Raw genomic sequence first — 17,817 nt, 5'->3', positions numbered from 1 at the left:
TCTTAAGTGAGGCCCTCTGAGCTCTCCTGGGCTCACCCACTCCCTGTGGGTGGAAAACCTATTAGAGCTCACCAGTGCAAGAGTTCGCAATACTCAGAGGACCACTGCTGTTGCCAAAAGCTGATGAAGGCTGATAGCCTTCCACGCTCCTCAAGGCTCAACCCTCACCCCTTGAGAAATGTAAAGACATTCAGTATGAGCATTTCATTGAACTCAAGGGAAATCCTAGCAGGTAAATTTGTATATATATATATATGCATGTGTATGCATACATATATATATATATATATATGCACACACGTGTGCATGTGAATTGATTTGAACACCCTATATAGCAAGTACAGTGTAACTGCTGCAATATCAAATCTGTAACTAAGTCACTGTTGAGTAAATCCTATTGAATCACTTTGTAAATGGTTAAATAGTCAACGATTAAGTGCTGCCAAATTCTTAATACATAAACCATTGACCAAGTCTGGAACTAAGACTGGACTCAGTCACACTCCATAAGGAGTTTAGAAAGCTGTGGCATCCCACGGGGAGGGGAGCACCCAAGATTCATAGGTGCTTGTGGTTGAAAGGAACGACAAAAGTCAGAGGGTCCACAAAAGCTTATGAAGTTTTATTGGTAAATTACACAGTTAGCACGTTAGTCCCAGATCTAGTATAAGCACACACCAGTGGTTTTGGATAAAGGAAAAGTTGAAAACGGGAAGAGAGAGACACAGAGAGATGAATTAGGAAGGGATTGCGAGCATTGCTGCAGCTGACTGGGTGTCCACATCCTGTGGCACATGTGCACCCAGGCTTTGTGGAGCCACGGGGGTAGGTCAGCCATATTCCTGCACCTGCTCTGTGCTGTGTTGTGCTTATTCCCAGGAGCCAGAACAAGGACGTTTTTCCTGGAAAAGTGCTGCCCTACCTCGATATGCCCCCATCTCCAGCCACATCCTGTTCTTTCTCACAGTGTGCTATTACCAACAATCCTTACCTTCTATGCATATATAGAAGCAATGGAGTCCTCTCTGAACCTCATAACTCAACAGGAGCATCTCCCTTACTCTTTGGCATCTTCAATCTCTGTAAATAATTTCAGATTGATTCTAATTCTATTTTCCTTTGTATGCTTCATCTATCTAGTAAGTAATAGAGCAAATCTCACCAACAAACTTTGTTAAATCATGCTTTTGCAAATTCATATTAAACCTGCTTTTGTTAATACCTTTGACAGTGATTTTTTAGGCAACCTAAAGAATCATTCATGACATACACCCCCCCCCAGGTATTTGTACACAATGTAAGACCTTCCTGAGCTTTCTCTTCTTCAGGCAGAACAATTGCGGCTCTCAGCCTCTTCTATCACAGATGCTCCTCAGTCATGTTTCAGATTTGGAACTCTAGTCAGGAAGTCAAGCTAGCTGCCTGTATATTGTCATCATAACTTCTCTTATATGATCTGATAGAGGCAGTAGTTTGACTATACCACAGAGCCTTCTGTTACAAACTGTTTAATTAATTTAACACATTGCCCTCATCTAGACTTAGTAACTTACTATGATTTTTACTTTGTGTAAATGACAAGTGATTTGAAAATAAGAGTGAGTCACAAGCCAGTAAGTTATTTGCTTAAAGAGAGGGCATTTTGTCAGAACAGATAACCCTCCATTTAAGTTCTTGTTGCTTTACCCTTTACTGGACATTAACAACATGAACAGAATAATTTTCTACAGCTGTCTTGAAAAACTTTACTACATTTTATGCTATAAATATATTTATATACTAAAAAAGTAACACATCTTTCATAAGATTTATAAACACAGTATCACTAGTTTAGAAAACATCTAACACCACATTTGTGAAAATATATTTAGAAGTATATCCCCTTGGAAATAGTATTTTAGAATAGTCACTTAAAGCAGGGAAGCTTTGACCAATTTGTTGCTATGTGTAAGTCGTGTCAATGACATTGTAAATGACCAGTTTGATTACTGACACCTACACATGACTTGTTGGCTCAACAATTACTGCTCTTAAGGCATTTTAATGTACTACACTGTAGGAGTGCATTACAGCATTTCTAGTTGGTTGTCTACAGCAAACTCCATTAATAACTGCTAAGTTTACATCATCTTGCATAATTGATATAAACAGCAGAATCCACACTGTAACATACAGAAGAGCCTATTCTGCTACTTTAAAAAAAAGTCTGTTGCATAAGCTAATTACAGAAAACTGGTTTAATTGATGAAAGATTTTTCAATTAATAACCTTTGATGTTTTAGAACTCCTTTGTAGCAGACAGATTGTAACGTAATAGTTCTAGTGAACTGAACCACTTTAAAATGTGCTTCCTGTATAGCAGAAAGGACTCAAATACTAAAAACCAAGCAGAAGTAAAAAAATCACAAAATAATAGTTTAATTACTACTTCAAACATTTCAAAAGCAGCCAAGGCAGTACTAAAAAAAGGAAATATTAACACTAACAAGACTAGAGTACAATACTATGCAATAGTAAGATATCTTTCATAAGATTTATAAACACAGTATCACTAGTTTAGAAAACATCTAACACCACATTTGTGAAAATAAATTTAGAAGTATATCCCCTTGGAAATAGTGTTTTAGAACAGTCACTTAGAGCAGGGAAGCTGAAACTTAGACCTATTTGTTGCGTAAGTTGTGTCAATGACATTGTAAATGATCAATTTGATTACTGAAATCTACACATGAAATGGTACAAAAAAGCAGCAAACCGAGGTCAAACATAATCTAAAATAAGTTAAAGCTCTTTTGAAGTAAGATGTATACATTTTCATGTAAAGGGCTATGGAACAGGAGAACAGCAAACAAGAATTCTGCATGAAATTAAAACTGACCAAGAGAGAATGTGCAAGAAGCAGTACAAGACAGACATCTGAACAAATGTTGGATTCAAGTACAAAACCATTTAGCATTTAAGTGCAAGGCTGAAGTCACAAAATGTTCTTTAAGCTCCATTCCTAGCCTAAATAAAGCTCTAAAATAATACTGCTTGCTTTCACTATACCCACTTAGTTCCACAGCATGTTGTAATAACATTTGTTACAAATGTGTATAAAGTTGATGTTTTAATCATTTGTTGCTGGTGCAATAGGATCTTAAAAATTATTTAAGAGTTTGATGGTAATAAGATAGTTAATAGACAAAAAAAAATTTCCAAGCTTAGAAACCACTGTTTTTCCCAAGATAAAACACTCCAATCAATACAGTAGTCAGACATGTTCCCTTTTATAAATTTAACAGAATGCATAGGCTATTGAACTACTGTTCCAGTGGGACAATCAGTACAGCCATAAAAACAATAAAGTCAGTATTTGATTTTCCTACTCCGTATTTACTGCAGAATGGTTGATGCCAAAGAAGTTGTTATAAAATGTGGCCTTTGGTTCAAAGTACTGCTGTGATCACAATTAGAACAGTGTCCATTTTTCAAGACTGTGCTGGTTATCTGAATTTCCAATTGCACCCCAACTGCCTACATTCTGTATGTAAAAGTCTGGCCATCAGCTATTATCCCAGGTACACCAGATTTACAGAAGTATCCACTCAAGAGTATACTTTAAACATGTGAATTTAAGTTCAGTATTTAAAACTGACTCACTGAAATGAGATCAGAAATTTGACTGTTCTCATTAGAAACCAAGACTGTCTTAATATCATAATGTTGTAATACTTATGGTTTTGGTTTTGGGGGGGTTTTTTTGGTTGTGGTTTTTTTTCTGTACTCACTATGCAAATATCTAACTGAAATCATTCCAACTTAGCCATGTAAAGTAAAAGCCAGGTGAGTGAAATTACCTTCTCCTGAACAGTTTTCCAGCCTCACTGGGAATATAAACAATAAACACAGATATCAAAAATTCACCTAGGAGTAACTGAAATAACTGGAGCTCACTTTTCATAAGGAAAAGAATCCTTAACTTTTTGAAAGTGGATATATTCGTATCAATTGAAGGATTCAGCAGATTCATCTTCAGTAAGGCTTACCCTAAAAATGGAAGATGAATTGCAATATACTGTATACAACCATTGTTTTTTTAGGCCACCAGTCCTCACAAATCCCAAATTCTTAGCAATGCAAGAGATGTGTTTTCTAGCCACTTCTTTTTTAAAATATAATTAATCTCAGCAGTAAAAGAGAAACCATACAGAAGATAACAATAGTTTTGTCTTATATGCTTTATATAAAAAGTTTCATAAGTTTTAGAAATGCTTAACGTTCACCAGAATATGTTTGCACACAATCAGGAAATATCTTGAATGTTTTTCAGTGATGGGGTTCATAAGGAGTACCTGTATGTACTTGGCTAAGATATTATAGCTACATGCAATAGTTCAAGAAACTCAAACTTAACTCAGTAATCTCATGCACTCCAAATTTAAAGTTTAGGTTTAAAGTTTAAAGTTTAGTTTTAAAGCATATTTTTTAAATTTTTTTTTCTATAAGCTGCTCTTAACAGATTCAAAAGGAGCATGGTATTTCATCAGCTAAAGGAAATAGCATGAATGTGTCTTATAGTTAAAATATCTTATAAATAGAGTTAAACTCTGTAAGCATAAAAGTCCAAAACCAGATTCTTATATTAGCTTCATAAAAGGATAAAAGTTAAGACAGCACTGCAACTATTCAGGTGAACCTTGAATAGTTGTACCTCTATTTTTGAGACAGTGTGAAGGACTAGTTCACTCACCCTGGAAAAGGCATATAAGCAGAACAAAAAGTGGTGTGTGATTTCCCATTCTTAGAATCATTGTTCTTTTATTTTTGAGGTTTTAACCCATTATTAGAGGAGCTTCATTTACTGGAAAGGAACACATAGCGAACTAAGGAGTAACTTAGGTAAGTGTAATAAGTTAAACATATGGTTTGTCAGGAGAACCTCAGAAGGGAAATATGCATGGAAAGTCTGGTTTTATTTCTGTCTGCAAACAGCAGAGTTTGGTTGCTGCTTTTAAGAAAAGTTGTGAACTGGGAAGCTATCATCCTAGGAATTACACTCATCTTAGAAAAAGAAAGTGGGAATCAGAAATATTTGCAAGCTATCACCTGATCATTCCTAAAGGCATGGAAGTTTGGCAAACAAGCATTTGCTGAAACACCCACTAATAGTCACGCTAATGAATGTCATAACCATCTGAAATGTCAGTGTTCTCAAGAGTCACACATCTGGCAGACACAACATTTTAATAGTTACCCCACAGCACTAGCAAAGTATTTGGAGAAAACAAAGAACCACTTCCATTCAGACCAAAACAAGATCAAAAGTTATCATATCCTTTTCCTGTAACGCAACAAGTAATCAACTATCCACTCAACACATGCAAGTAGTTAGGAAGGCAGTTGAAATGATTTCATATGTAGTCTACACTCCATACACTCTGGAAAAACTTAGGCTTATCAAAATGCTTGCTTTGGAAGCCACAAATTGTTTATGGCATAGGCATCTCAATCTTCACACAAGAAATCCATTACCAGAATCAGCTGTGGCAGATACTGCACTGTGTTTCTACTGACTCAGCTGTTTCAAGTCATTCACATGAAAGATAAATGCTTATGTTGTGTTGATCTACTGAGCTACACCTTGTATATTTTGAGACCTAGAATGATGGAATTTCACATTCTTTTAATCTCATATGAGGAAACCTTTGGGAAGGATTTGGGAAGGAAGAAACAAGGAAGGATTTTTCTTGCTCTGCTTCTCTCCACAGTAGAGAACACAAAGTTATTTAAAAAAAAAACAGTATCTGGAGTGATGTCTGGTATCATGGCCATCTATGGGAATTTAAGGGACCTTGACAGGGCCAGGATTTCGCACTGCATTTTTCTTCCAAGACCGCTATCTTAAATACACAATGTTCCCTTTGATAGCATAACTGTATTTCTTCAGCATGTATCCTTTATGAAGGGAGGAGACTGGCTATTTACTTTCTTACTATGAAGGAAGTTCAATGTCTAGTGGTTAAAAATTAAATCTTGAGAAAAGGTGATGAACCCAAAAGGAAGTCCAACGCAGAATTTTAAACACACATGTCCTGTGCCTGATATGGTTTAGTTACACCCTAATGTTTTACACAAAATAGCTTTCTTATAAATAGATGAATTAACAATCAATATTTCATTTTTAAGCCGGCTTTCCTTTTTTCTTGGGTGGACCTTTATAGCCTTTGGCCTTTCTTCGCAAGTTTCTCCGATCTACAACAGGTACCTCAATTTCTGCTTCCTCAGAGCTGCTGTCAGCAGCCCTCTCTGCCACTGTCTGCGTGTAGTGATCTGTCTGCTCTGTAGACTCTTCTGAGGGCTCTTCCAACTGGTTCTTCTGTCCTTCCTGTCCAGCAGGCTGCTGAAAGGAAACACCCTCAAGTTCAACCACTATCAAAGAGCTCTGACTCAAGGCAACAGGGGCCTCCTGTGAGTTGTGCCCTGTTTCCTCATTTTGGACTTCCAATGAGGCAGGTAAGTTTTCAGAAAGAGATTCTTCAGCTGCTTCAGTTACCACAGAGTTAGGCAGGCTATTGTCAGAGAGCTCCTCCTTTGATGCTGAAGCAGATGCATTTTCAGTGGTGGTCTTTTCAGATTCTTGCTGTTCTCCAATGCCCTCCTTCTCTACTGATGTAACTTCTTCAGTCATCACTTCTGAATCATTTTCATTTAAAACCTGCAGGTTGAGGGAAAGGGTGCCAAAACAACCAAAGTGACAATTAATTGAAGATACAAGAGGCTGAACAACAATTGCCCTTAGCTAGCGACCTCAGAGGACACTTTGGCATTCAGCATTTTTTAATACTACACACACATTCAATAAGTCAGTCCTTTCCTCCTTTTCGAAACAGACTATTTTGTGACTTGCATTTGGTAACCAGAGTTACTCTCCAATTTTCAAATTACTCAAAGGAGTACTCGGGCACAGTAAAAGCATTCTGAAATTAATCCCAAGGGTAAAAAAATATTTTAGATAAATACAGTTATTTTTTGCTAGCATATAACGATCTGCATTTGCACTATAAACAAAACCCAGAAAAACTTGTGTTCTAGAAAGGTATTTTAGCAGTAATTAATTACTTGTACACCTAATCAGGCAAGAATTGCTAGACAAAAAAAGTACGTGGCTTTTCACTCATACCCAATTTATATTTTAGTGAGAAACAGCAGTTTCATTACTGCCAAGGCAAACTGTAGCAAACATATCTTTCTTTTTGGTTATCACATGTATATGTCTGCATACTGAAACAGAAATATTAGTATATTGTTGTTATGGATTTACATTATCTGGCCTAATAATTGCTTCTCCCAATAATTTCACATCATATTAGGGGCTACTTTCTATCTGTTAACAAAAGAAAAAACCCTAAACCTGCAACATACATACACTCTAAAGGAAAAAGTACTTCACATTTTGTTTCATTTATCTCACCTTTTCTGATACAGTGTCTTCTGAAGATTTTGCTGGAGACTCAAGGATTAATGGAACAAACAGCGTTAAGGGTTCTTTTCCTTGACTCTCAGACTGCAATTTTGACTCGCCACTCGGAACTTCATTTGCTGTTTCCTCTTCAGCCATAAGTGAGGTCTTACCAGTTTCTTCTGCTACCTCACCATTAAGAGGTTCGGATGGAGTTTCCTAAAAAAATAAATCACATTTTTAAGTCAAGATTATGTCCAGCTATTGTTCCCCAGCACTAGTGGGTGTATCCTGTGACCTAAATTTGCAGCTTAATGTGAGAAGCAGATAGCTCAGGTACCTAGAAATGTGTACTAAGAAGGCAGAACTTAATGCATTGTAGCTATCTTAACCAGACTAGTAGCTTGGTGTTGTAACCTGCACTAAATTTCTACATAGCTTACACTGTTAGGTGCCAAGCCAATCAGTTTTTATGCATCTCGCATGCAGGCTCAAGTCACCCCTTGAACCAAACATAACATAAGATTGACTTTCTCACCCATGAGTAAGAACATAAAACCTTGGAGGCATTGCTAGGCACAAAGGGTACTCAGAGATTTAAATTCAAGCTATTAACAAGTCGAAGATAAAAGAACAGGCAAGTTTTAAGGGGACGAGTAGAAAGAGCCAAGAGAAGTCACCGAAGCAGACTAGCTATTGGCTTCTTCACATACTTTTTTTTTTTTTTTTAATTAGTGATACTGGATCAGATCTTGACCTTACTCCAGTTCTCTGGAATTTCTGATTAGGAGAAATCAATGAAGAAAATTAGGTTGCTAGACAAGCTAGAAATTCACCTTATTGAAGATTCTATGAACTCTATTGTTCAAAATAGATACAGTGGAATATTCCCTGAAACTAATTCTATATTAGTGTAAGCTTCTCAGATACATTTCTTAATGAAGCATTGGTGCAAAAAATCAAAGAGTTGATAGTCACATGGATCAAGGCAGCAAGGACTATATTTAAAAGAAATTGTAGTTGTATTCCAAACTGTTATTGCTATTACATCCAGCTCACCTCCTTCTCATTCTGTTTCTCAGGGGGCGATACATGTAGCTCCGCTTCTAACACAGACTGGCCCTCGTTTTCAACAACTATTTCCTCATCCTTCTCAACAGTATCCACCTTAGGTACTTCTACCAAGTCTTCAGAGCTTTCAGATGTGTGGGCAAGAAGTTCCGGCCTGCAGCAGGTATTAAGATACATCTTTTAATCTTTTAGATTAATACATAATTTTAGTGATCTCAGCAGGGAAATTCTTTCATGACCAGTGTATTGGGTTTCTCTGGCCAGGTTTTGGTAGCGGGGGATCTACAGAGGTGGCTTCTGTGATAAGCTGCCAGAAGCTTCCCCCATGTCCAGTAGAGCCAATGACAAGTGGCTCCAGGACAGATCCACCACTGGCCAAGGCCGAGCCAACCAGGAATGATAGTAACACCTCTGTGATAAGATATTTAAGAAGGGGAAAAGAAGTTATTGTATAGATGAAAATTGCAGCCAGATAAGAGCAGAGTGAGAACATGTGAACAACAAAGCAGACACCAAGGTCAGTGGAGAAGGAGAGGGAGAAGGTGCTATAGGAGCCAGAGTCAAACTTCCCCTGCAGCCCATGGTGAAACAGCTGTGCTCCTGCAGTCCATGAAGGACGATGGGGATGCAGAAAGCCACCTGGAGCCTGTGGAGGAGCCCATGCTGGAGCAGGTGGATGCCCGAAGGATGCTGTGACCCAGGTTGGAACAGGGTCCTGGCAGGGACCTGCTGACCCGTGGAAAAAGGAACGCACACTGGAGCAGGTTTTCCTGGTAGAACTTGTGGCCCTGTGAGTGACCCACACTGGAGCAGTCTGTGCCTGAAGGACTGCACCCTATGGAGAAGTGACCTGCGTTGCAGCAGTTTGTGAAGAACTGCTGCCCGTGAGATGGACTCATACTGGAGAAGTTCGTGAAGGACTGTGTCCTGTGGGAAGGACCCCATGTGAGCAGGGGTAGAAACAACCTGTGATGAGCCAACTGTAACACCCATTCCCCATCTCCTATGCCTCTGAGGGGAGGAGGCAGAACTTGGAATGAAGGAGGGGTGAGGGGAGGGTGTTTTTAAGATTATTTTACTTCTCACTCTCCTGCTCTGATCCTGTTAGTAACAAATTTAATTCATGTCCCCACTTTGAGTCTGTTTTGCCCATGATGGTGATCAGTGAGTGATCTCTCCTGGTCCTTATCTCAGCTCATGAACCCTTTGTTGTATTTTCTCTCCTCTATCCAGTTGCAGAGGGGAGTGAGAGAGCGGCTTTAGTGAGTACCTGTCATTCAGCCAGGGTCAACCCACTACAACCATTTATAAAGTGCAGTATCACATGCTTGCCATAGGAAATGAGAATCAAGAAAACTAAAGGCATCTAAAAATGGCTAACTCCTCATTAGGAAAAAAAACACAACAAATCAATAGGAAAATTGCTTTGGCAATTATAAAATGATAATATCTATCTCACTTCCATTTTATGGGAAAGAAGTCAGAAATTTCTTTAAGTTTATTATTTTAAATTTAGAAAGTAGCAATACATTACATATTTGAAAGCCAAAAAGGGGTAAGAAAAGCAGCAGCTGCTTCCACCCCTCCTAGACACACTGTAGAAATGGTTTAAAATTATGGAATTATAAAAGCTAAAGATGAAATGCTGATGCATCTGATGGGTAGTAACACTAACTCAAATATTCAGTTCTCACTTTTGAGATGATAAAGTTTAGATGAACTGAAACTACCACATACAAAAAAAGAAAAAAGCACATGCAATAGATTTGCAGGAGTCTGCTTTGTGATCTCATAGTAAAGGCAGTATTGGGGGGTTTTATGCCCACATGCTAGTCTTGAGATGAGGACACTCCATAGGAAGATCCCCAATAGAAGACCCTGTTTCACCTGCTGATGTGCATGAAAAGAAAGAACCAAGCTGAAATCCCATTCTGTTGCCTTTACGATATCTCTTAGCTCTGCTCAAAACCACCATATTACACATCTTGTTCAAAGGAGCAGCAGCACCTCACTGGCTTAATTTTGCAAGGCCCAAAAATATTAACAATATTGAATATAAGGCTAATCCTCTCACATAACCAAATATTAGTGGTAACAGGGCAAAGCATTACTCAAGCTGTGACAGCACTGAACAGCGCCATTTAGCCTCTTTGAACCAACTTAGGGCAGCCCACTGACAATGCAGCACAGCAATACAGCATCTGTAGTCCCACAGAGTAGTTTAAACACAAAAATAAGGCTGTGTCTAGCTGCAGACTTTGACTTCACGTAAAAAACCCACAACTAATTTTGTTTGAAGAAACCTAATGGAACAAGTTTAAGTGATTTCCTAGAAAATAATCAGGTTGTCTTGAGGTTCTTCAAAAGAGGTTTCCAGGGTTGCAGTGGGTTTCTCTGGAAAAGAATGACAGGGAGAGACACATGGAGCAGGCTGGGGTGGGCAGTGTGCCTGTAAGGGAAGAGGAGGCTATTTATTTACTCAAATAGACACAGTTTTGCTTTCCAGATGGAAGCCAGTGCAAATTAGTACTCCAAGCCCTGTCCTGTAAGAACTGTTAAGGCACACAAGCCACACTACTCTTCACATCCACATTTGACAATTATTCCACAGGATAACAACTTTAAAACTGGAGATTTTTTTTTTCAGGATATAAGATTAGATATAATGGTTTAAAATTTTATATAAACAAACAAAGAGCTTTATCTGAAGAAACACTGTTTCTTATAATCCTTGTTATTAAGTGACAAGCAATAATCAACTCCTAAAATAAACAGTCAGACTTCATTTTACTGCAACATGGCACCATAACAAGAAGTCAGGAAGGGACACCTCTTCAAAGACCACACACAGCATTGCGGACACAAGTCCAGTTACATTATCACAAGAAACTGTGCTGTATCAATACAGATATTTTTACCATTGCGCAGACTCAGTTGTAACAGAACAGCTGCAGCCCTCACTGTTTTCTTACTTCTATTTCTAGTTCTATTTCTATACTTCTTATTTCTAGTATCTGCTGAGCTTTCAGAGATATTACACTTTGCTGCAGTCACTCTTTCAGATGATGCCTCACTTTTCTTTCTTATATCAGACTTTACTTTCAGTAATTTTAAAATCAAGCAAGTTAAATAGGAAGTAAGCAGCAGAAATACCAGTAGCACACTCTGAGACACTGATGCAGTTTGTGACTGCCCAAGCAACAAAATAAGAAATCAGTACAATCCAGGCTTCTGGTACCTGCTTTTGGACGCAGGAAGAGCATTTTCATCATCTCCTTTGGAAGTTTCAGATCCAGGTTGCTGTCTATGTTTATTTATACTCTGACGTTTTAATTGACCACTTCGCGTCCAGACAGGAACAGGACTTGTGTAAGGCTCTTAGAAGAAAAACACCAAAAAACCCCCGAAATAAATTCAATTGAACAAATTCAGTTTAAGATCTGCATATAATTTCTCCACCCCCAATAGTTCATTAAAGAAATTGAGTCCAACTAAAACAGCATTTCATTGTGGTACTTTTTTTCTGAATAATACTTTTATCAAGATGCATAACAGTTTTATCTGATTTCCTCTAGAAGGTTTATGAGTTGAGCCTCAGCACCTTAGAGGAAAGCATTTTTATACACTTAGAGGAAAGTGGTTTTATACACTTTACAGATCATTATAGGATGATGGAAAGCTGTAAGAGCCTGTAAAACTACTGATCTACATTAACCACAATACTGATAATGAAGGTTATTTGTACCTTCAGATGTGCTTGCATGGACAGCTGTTGATTCTTTACCTTTTTGCGAGTTAGCCTGTAAAGCAAAAGCAAAGCTAATGTTATTCTAAAATTTTTTGAATTGACTAAAATACCTTCATCTTCCTACCTATGGTTACATCTTTCTAGATCACTATTTCATTGTAATGATCCCACGGAACAGCAGCTACAATAATTCTTAATTTATATCTTATCTCTCAACAAATCTTAATTTTTTTAGAATTATCTCTATGTCATGTATGACTAATTTTTCTGTGTTTTACTTCCGTTCTCCAACATAGAAGATAAGACTTGAAAGTGACCTGTCATTATAAACAATACTGCCAAGTTTTTTTCTTTAACAATTCTGTTTATCACAAATGTACACATCATTAAGCGCTAGAAGTCTTTTAATGTTTGTTCCCCCTTTCTTCATGAACCCAAGGGACTACAATACAGTAGGTGGCAAAATTTAACAGCAAAGTTTTATTTTTATACTAGTATTATATTCTACAGTTTTATTTTTGTCATGACATGAAACAGAATATGGCAGGCTATGTTAAAAAAAAAAAAAGTGATCAGCAGTAACGCAGGTTACATGCGTAGTCAGCTCAAGAGTCAGAGTTCCCTCTCCCTAGAGCTCTTTTGTCTCTCATTCTTTCACATCATCCCAACACCTGGATTTTTTTCTGCAAGTTAGCTGGGGATTCAGCACTTAGTGAAGTGGGTACAAGCTGTCCACATTAAAATGTAGTTATGTACATTGCTCTTTCTTAGCTGCTGGAAATAATCTGGAACTGGCAATAATAGCATGCTGGTTCACTTTTCCAGCCTCACTTCCAGTACCACACAAGAAGGCCAGCAAAAAGTGGACAAGTCTATATTCTGCTATTTGAAATAGTTTCAAGTGAGTTTTAAATACGTAAGAATTTGTAAGCTAATAATAAATTATTCTAGCATCAAAACACACAAAATAGGGAGCACTAAGTGAAAGGTGAAAGTGAAAGTTGAGGCATGTTTTTTCATGGTTTAGGGGAAGGTGGGAAGTTTTATTTTCTTTGGTGGTCCATCAGTTTTCAAATCATTGCAGAACTGCTTATAAATACTGCAGATGTCAACTATAGAGATGCCAGCAATTCTACCAAACTATGAGGATTTGGAGCCAAGAGACAAGGGCTAGTTCTTATGTCACAGCGATAAAAATCATAGGAACTACTATCACTCTGTTATTTTCTCCAAGTATGTCCATATTACTCTACAACCAAATCATGCATTTTATTAGATCATTTTGCTGATAGGATTATTATTGGAATCTGACTCTAGAACTCAGAGGTGATGCTTCAGAAACTGTTACGAATGAAATACAGCTTCTGATTATTGAGAGATTGAAAACATCAACACTTTTCTGTCAGTTTTGCTTTGGAAAATATTAATTTTCTCAACTAGGAAAAGGGACATTTGACTTACATTCCAAATCTAACTTTAGATCTTAGTAGCTGAGAGTATTAATTTAGCCATTATTTCCCATTTTTAATTAAAGCATTGACTTCTATGAAAGCATGGTCATGTCACTACTACAGACAGTCCTGAAGCACATCCATGCCCATGGTATTTGGAGCTACAGATTCTTGTCATTCACATTCTGTGTGGCCTCAGAACACATGCAAACTTAACACTTCCCATTGTACTGAACTACAACGTGAATGTGCACCTCTACACATAGCCTTTCTAGACAGTTTAATCTCAGAGACAGTTGAAATAATCTCCTTTACGTAATCTGCTATTAAACAGCTCAAATTACAGACCCCGACAGCTGCAGGCACAGACTTTCTACGTTCACGGGGAAACCCCACCTGCCCACACACACATAATAAAGGTATTTTTAATCCCAGCTTAGTCATTGATGTTACATCAATGGGAAACACTACACCCACACACAAAGTAATAAAAGCATTTGTCTTTTCTATGTAGTATGAACTTGAGCCAATTCGGTTATAATGAGATGGACAAAAACAATTTCTCACAATTTGTTTTTCAGTAACAACGCAATCAAAAAAAAGAAGTAACAGATTGTGTACCTACATTTAGCTGTGTTTCTAGCTCAGTCCTCTCAGTCCTCTGTCCACTTGCTTCAGATACTGCAGACTGACTAAGCTTATCCTCTGTTTGCAAACTGTTATTTTCCTTCTTTGAGGCCTCTGCTGTAAAGATTTAAAAGAGGAAATGGGGAAACAGAAAAGTATAGTACCTTTACATAAAAATTAACCATCTGTCCTGCATTCAGCTGGGGTTTTTCTTCATAGCAGCTAGCACAGTGCTGTGTTTTGAATTTTGCATGAGAATAATGTTGATAATACACCAATGCTTTGGTTGCTGCTAAACATGGTTACCCTAATTCAAGAACTTTTCGGAACTTTTTCTCATGCTCTCCCAGTGAGCAGGTGCACAAGAAGCTGGAGAGGGGACAAAGCCAGGACACCTGACCTGAACTGGCCAAAAGGATATTTCATACCACAGAATGTCATGCCCAGTATATAAATTGGGAGGGTCTAATTACTGCAACTGGACTGTGCACCAATTCTCTTTCTTGGGTTTTAATTCTCTGGTTTTGTTGTTCATTACAATTATTATTATATCATGCTTATATTTAATTTTATTTCAATTACTGAACTGTTCTTGTCTCAACTCAGATGTTTTATATTTTTTGCAGATGCTCCTTCCCACCCTACTGAGGTGGGACAAGCAGGCATGGCACTTAGTTGCCTGACAAGCATGAAGAAAGGGTTATCTCTTCATGGAAGACATTTCATGTCACCACGGCAACTGGACCACTACGGAGAGAGAAAGATGGTTTTGCCATAAAACAAAGTAAGGTCAAGGAACCTGCACAGGTGATCCAGTTTTTGGGAACAAAACAGCAAGACGGATGCCATTAGATCGCAACAGATCTGATCAACAAAATAATAGAAATGTATCCACCAACAAGTAAAAAGGAAATGTAAGCTTTCTTAGGTATTGTGCATTTTTGGAGAACACACGTTCTAAATGACAGTCTGATTGTCAGCCCTCTCTGTCAAGTGATCCAGAAGAAGAACTATTTTAAATAGGGCCCTGGGCAATGACCTTGAACCAACCAAACAGAAAACAGTTCATGCTGTAGCCCTTGGGCCAGCTACACCAGGGCAAGATATAAAAACTGTGCTCTACTCTACAGCCAGGGAGAATGGTCCTGCCTGGAGCTTCTGGGAGAAAGCATCAGGAGAGACTTCAGGTTGACCCCTAAGTTTTTGGAGTTAGGGACACAGAAGACAGGAAGCCCACCATATTCCAACTGAAGAAGAGACAGTGGCAGCATACAAATGGGTTCAAGCTGCTTCAGAAGGGACTGGTATTTAGGCACAGCTCCTCCTGGCACCCTGGTTGCCTATGCTGGGTGGAATGTTTAAAGGAAGGGTCTCCTCTACACACATCATGCAACTGATGCTGCATGGAGTGGGTCAATCAATTATCAAACAATAAGCCCAAATAGGAAACTGCAGTTATCCAAGAATCTTGAAAGTGTTCATGGATTGTCCAGAAAAGACTTCAGAATGTCACCAGAGGAGAAGGTGACACATACTGAAGAGGCCCCACTGTATATTAAATTGCCAGGAAATAAGAAGCAATATGCCTTGTTTATTGATAGATTCTGCCACATTTGTAGGAAAGGATTAGTGATGGAGTCCACTACAACAAGTCACGGAAACTGCTGAAGGAGAAGGTAAATACAGACTGCAGAGGTGAAGGCAATCCAGCTGACTTGAATCATTTCTGAATGAGAAAAATGGCCAATACCTTAGCTCTATACTGCCTCATGGGTAGCGCCAAATGCCCTGTGGAGGTGGTTGCAGCAACTAGCAGCAACTGGCAGCACATCTGAGCTGCCACACTGCAGCAAGATAATGCTGTGTAGGTGAACAGCATTGTGGTTGTGAAAGTAGAGGCTCATATACCCAAGAGTCAGGCCACTGAAGAACATCAGAACAATCAGCAGATGCATCAGGCTGCTAAGATTGAAGTGGCTCACATAGATCAGGACTGGCAACATAATTATTTCCAGCTTGGTGGGTCCATGACACCTCAGGTAATCAAGGAAGAGATGCAAATTACAGATGGGCACATGACCCAGGGGCAGACTTGACCATGGACACTATTGCACAGGTTACCCATAAATGTGAAACATGCACTGCAGTTAAACACACCAAGTGATTAAAACCTCTGTAGCACAGAGAATGATGGCTGAAATATAAATATGGAGAGGCTGGGCAAATTGACTATATCGCACTTTCCCAAACCAGTCAGGGTAAGTGCTTATAATGGTGGAACCACTAGAAGGGTGAGAACATATCCTCTGCCTCATGCCACCACCTGGAACACCGGGCCTTAAGAAAATGTCTTATAGTGACAGAGTGCCCCAGAAAGAACAGAATCAGACAGGAGGATTCATTTCCTAAACAACCCCATAGACAACTGGGCCAAAGTCCCATGAGTGGGAATATCACACACCCTACCACGCACCAGCTTTCAGAAAAATGAAATGATACAATGAATTGTTATCAATTTATCCAGGAGAAATGAGTAACAGGACCTTCAAACATCAGGACATACATGTAGCAAAAGACACCTGGTAAGGGGATCTGCCAGTCAGTCTGGCCCTGCTTGATCAAAATTTTACACACTGTAGAAAGGGATAAAGTTCCCGTAGTGCACATAAATAATCTGGGCTATTCCTGTCTCAGGCAAAGGCAAACATATTTGTGGAATTACACAAGGACATGGGTGCACTTGGATGGGTAAGTCCACTGCATACCTCAAGGGAATTTGATTTTGTGTGAGAGTAGCCAATAAATTCTATGATGTTGATTGCTACATAACACTGTATATTGTCTCTTCTATGGTGGTTATATGCCCATCACTGCACTGGGCACCTCACAGCACCTGTCTTCACCGCTCTGAATTTGGGGATCTGAAACTGATTGCCTTTCAACTGTCATATCAAGGGTATTACAGTAAAAATCAGTCAGATCAATGAAGAATGAACTACAGGAAAACCAGACAAGTGTAGTGGTGATGGAACTGGCTTCAGCATGCAACAATCCAACATGACACCATGACACACACCATCTTTTCTGCCCTGAAAGACTGTTATGACAGGTGGACTCCAAAATCATGGACTAAATTAACTCAATGGACATTTTATAGAGATGGCCCATAGACTAAAGGAATGATAGAGGTGTGTGATGTGTATTTATATATCAAAAGATAGGAAAGGTGACGGTGTATTGGAAAGCGTGGAACCTGGGCATGATGTAAATGATACAAAAAATAAGGACTGCATGCTATCCTGCTTTCAGGTCGGATAGAGTTAATTTTCTTCTTAGTAGCTGGTACAGTGCTGTGTTTTAAATTTACTATGAGAATAATGTTGATAAAACACTGTTTTAGTTGTTGCTAAGTAATGTTCACCCTGTGTCAAGGACATAATCTCACAGGTCTCAGGACAAATAAAAATCTTTCTGTTAGT

At 38.6% G+C, this 17,817-nt stretch overlaps 1 protein-coding gene across 3 annotated transcripts in view; it reads right to left on the bottom strand.

Moving 5' to 3' along the window:
- Nucleotides 1-601: 601 nt before the first annotated feature.
- Nucleotides 602-17,817, bottom strand: part of FAM169A (family with sequence similarity 169 member A) — a 39,766-nt gene continuing 22,550 nt past the window's right edge. For 2 of the 3 annotated variants that reach the window (XM_017808345.1, XM_017808344.1), the window contains exons 8-13: nt 14,337-14,455; nt 12,258-12,312; nt 11,751-11,889; nt 8,501-8,666; nt 7,454-7,660; nt 602-6,697 (exon numbers count right to left, since the gene is read on the bottom strand). In XM_017808345.1, the coding sequence (XP_017663834.1) occupies nt 6,164-6,697; nt 7,454-7,660; nt 8,501-8,666; nt 11,751-11,889; nt 12,258-12,312; nt 14,337-14,455 (1,220 nt within the window). In that variant the 3' untranslated portion in view covers nt 602-6,163. The remainder of the gene's footprint in view (nt 6,698-7,453; nt 7,661-8,500; nt 8,667-11,750; nt 11,890-12,257; nt 12,313-14,336; nt 14,456-17,817) is intronic. The other variant, XM_017808346.1, reaches the window with a different exon arrangement.

Source organism: Lepidothrix coronata, unplaced genomic scaffold (assembly GCF_001604755.1).
Source record: "Lepidothrix coronata isolate B3197 unplaced genomic scaffold, Lepidothrix_coronata-1.0 Scaffold22, whole genome shotgun sequence".
NCBI classification, from domain to species: domain Eukaryota; kingdom Metazoa; phylum Chordata; class Aves; order Passeriformes; family Pipridae; genus Lepidothrix; species Lepidothrix coronata.
The sequence above is the reverse complement of the archived record's forward strand: the minus strand, read 5'-3'. Positions and strand labels throughout refer to the sequence as shown.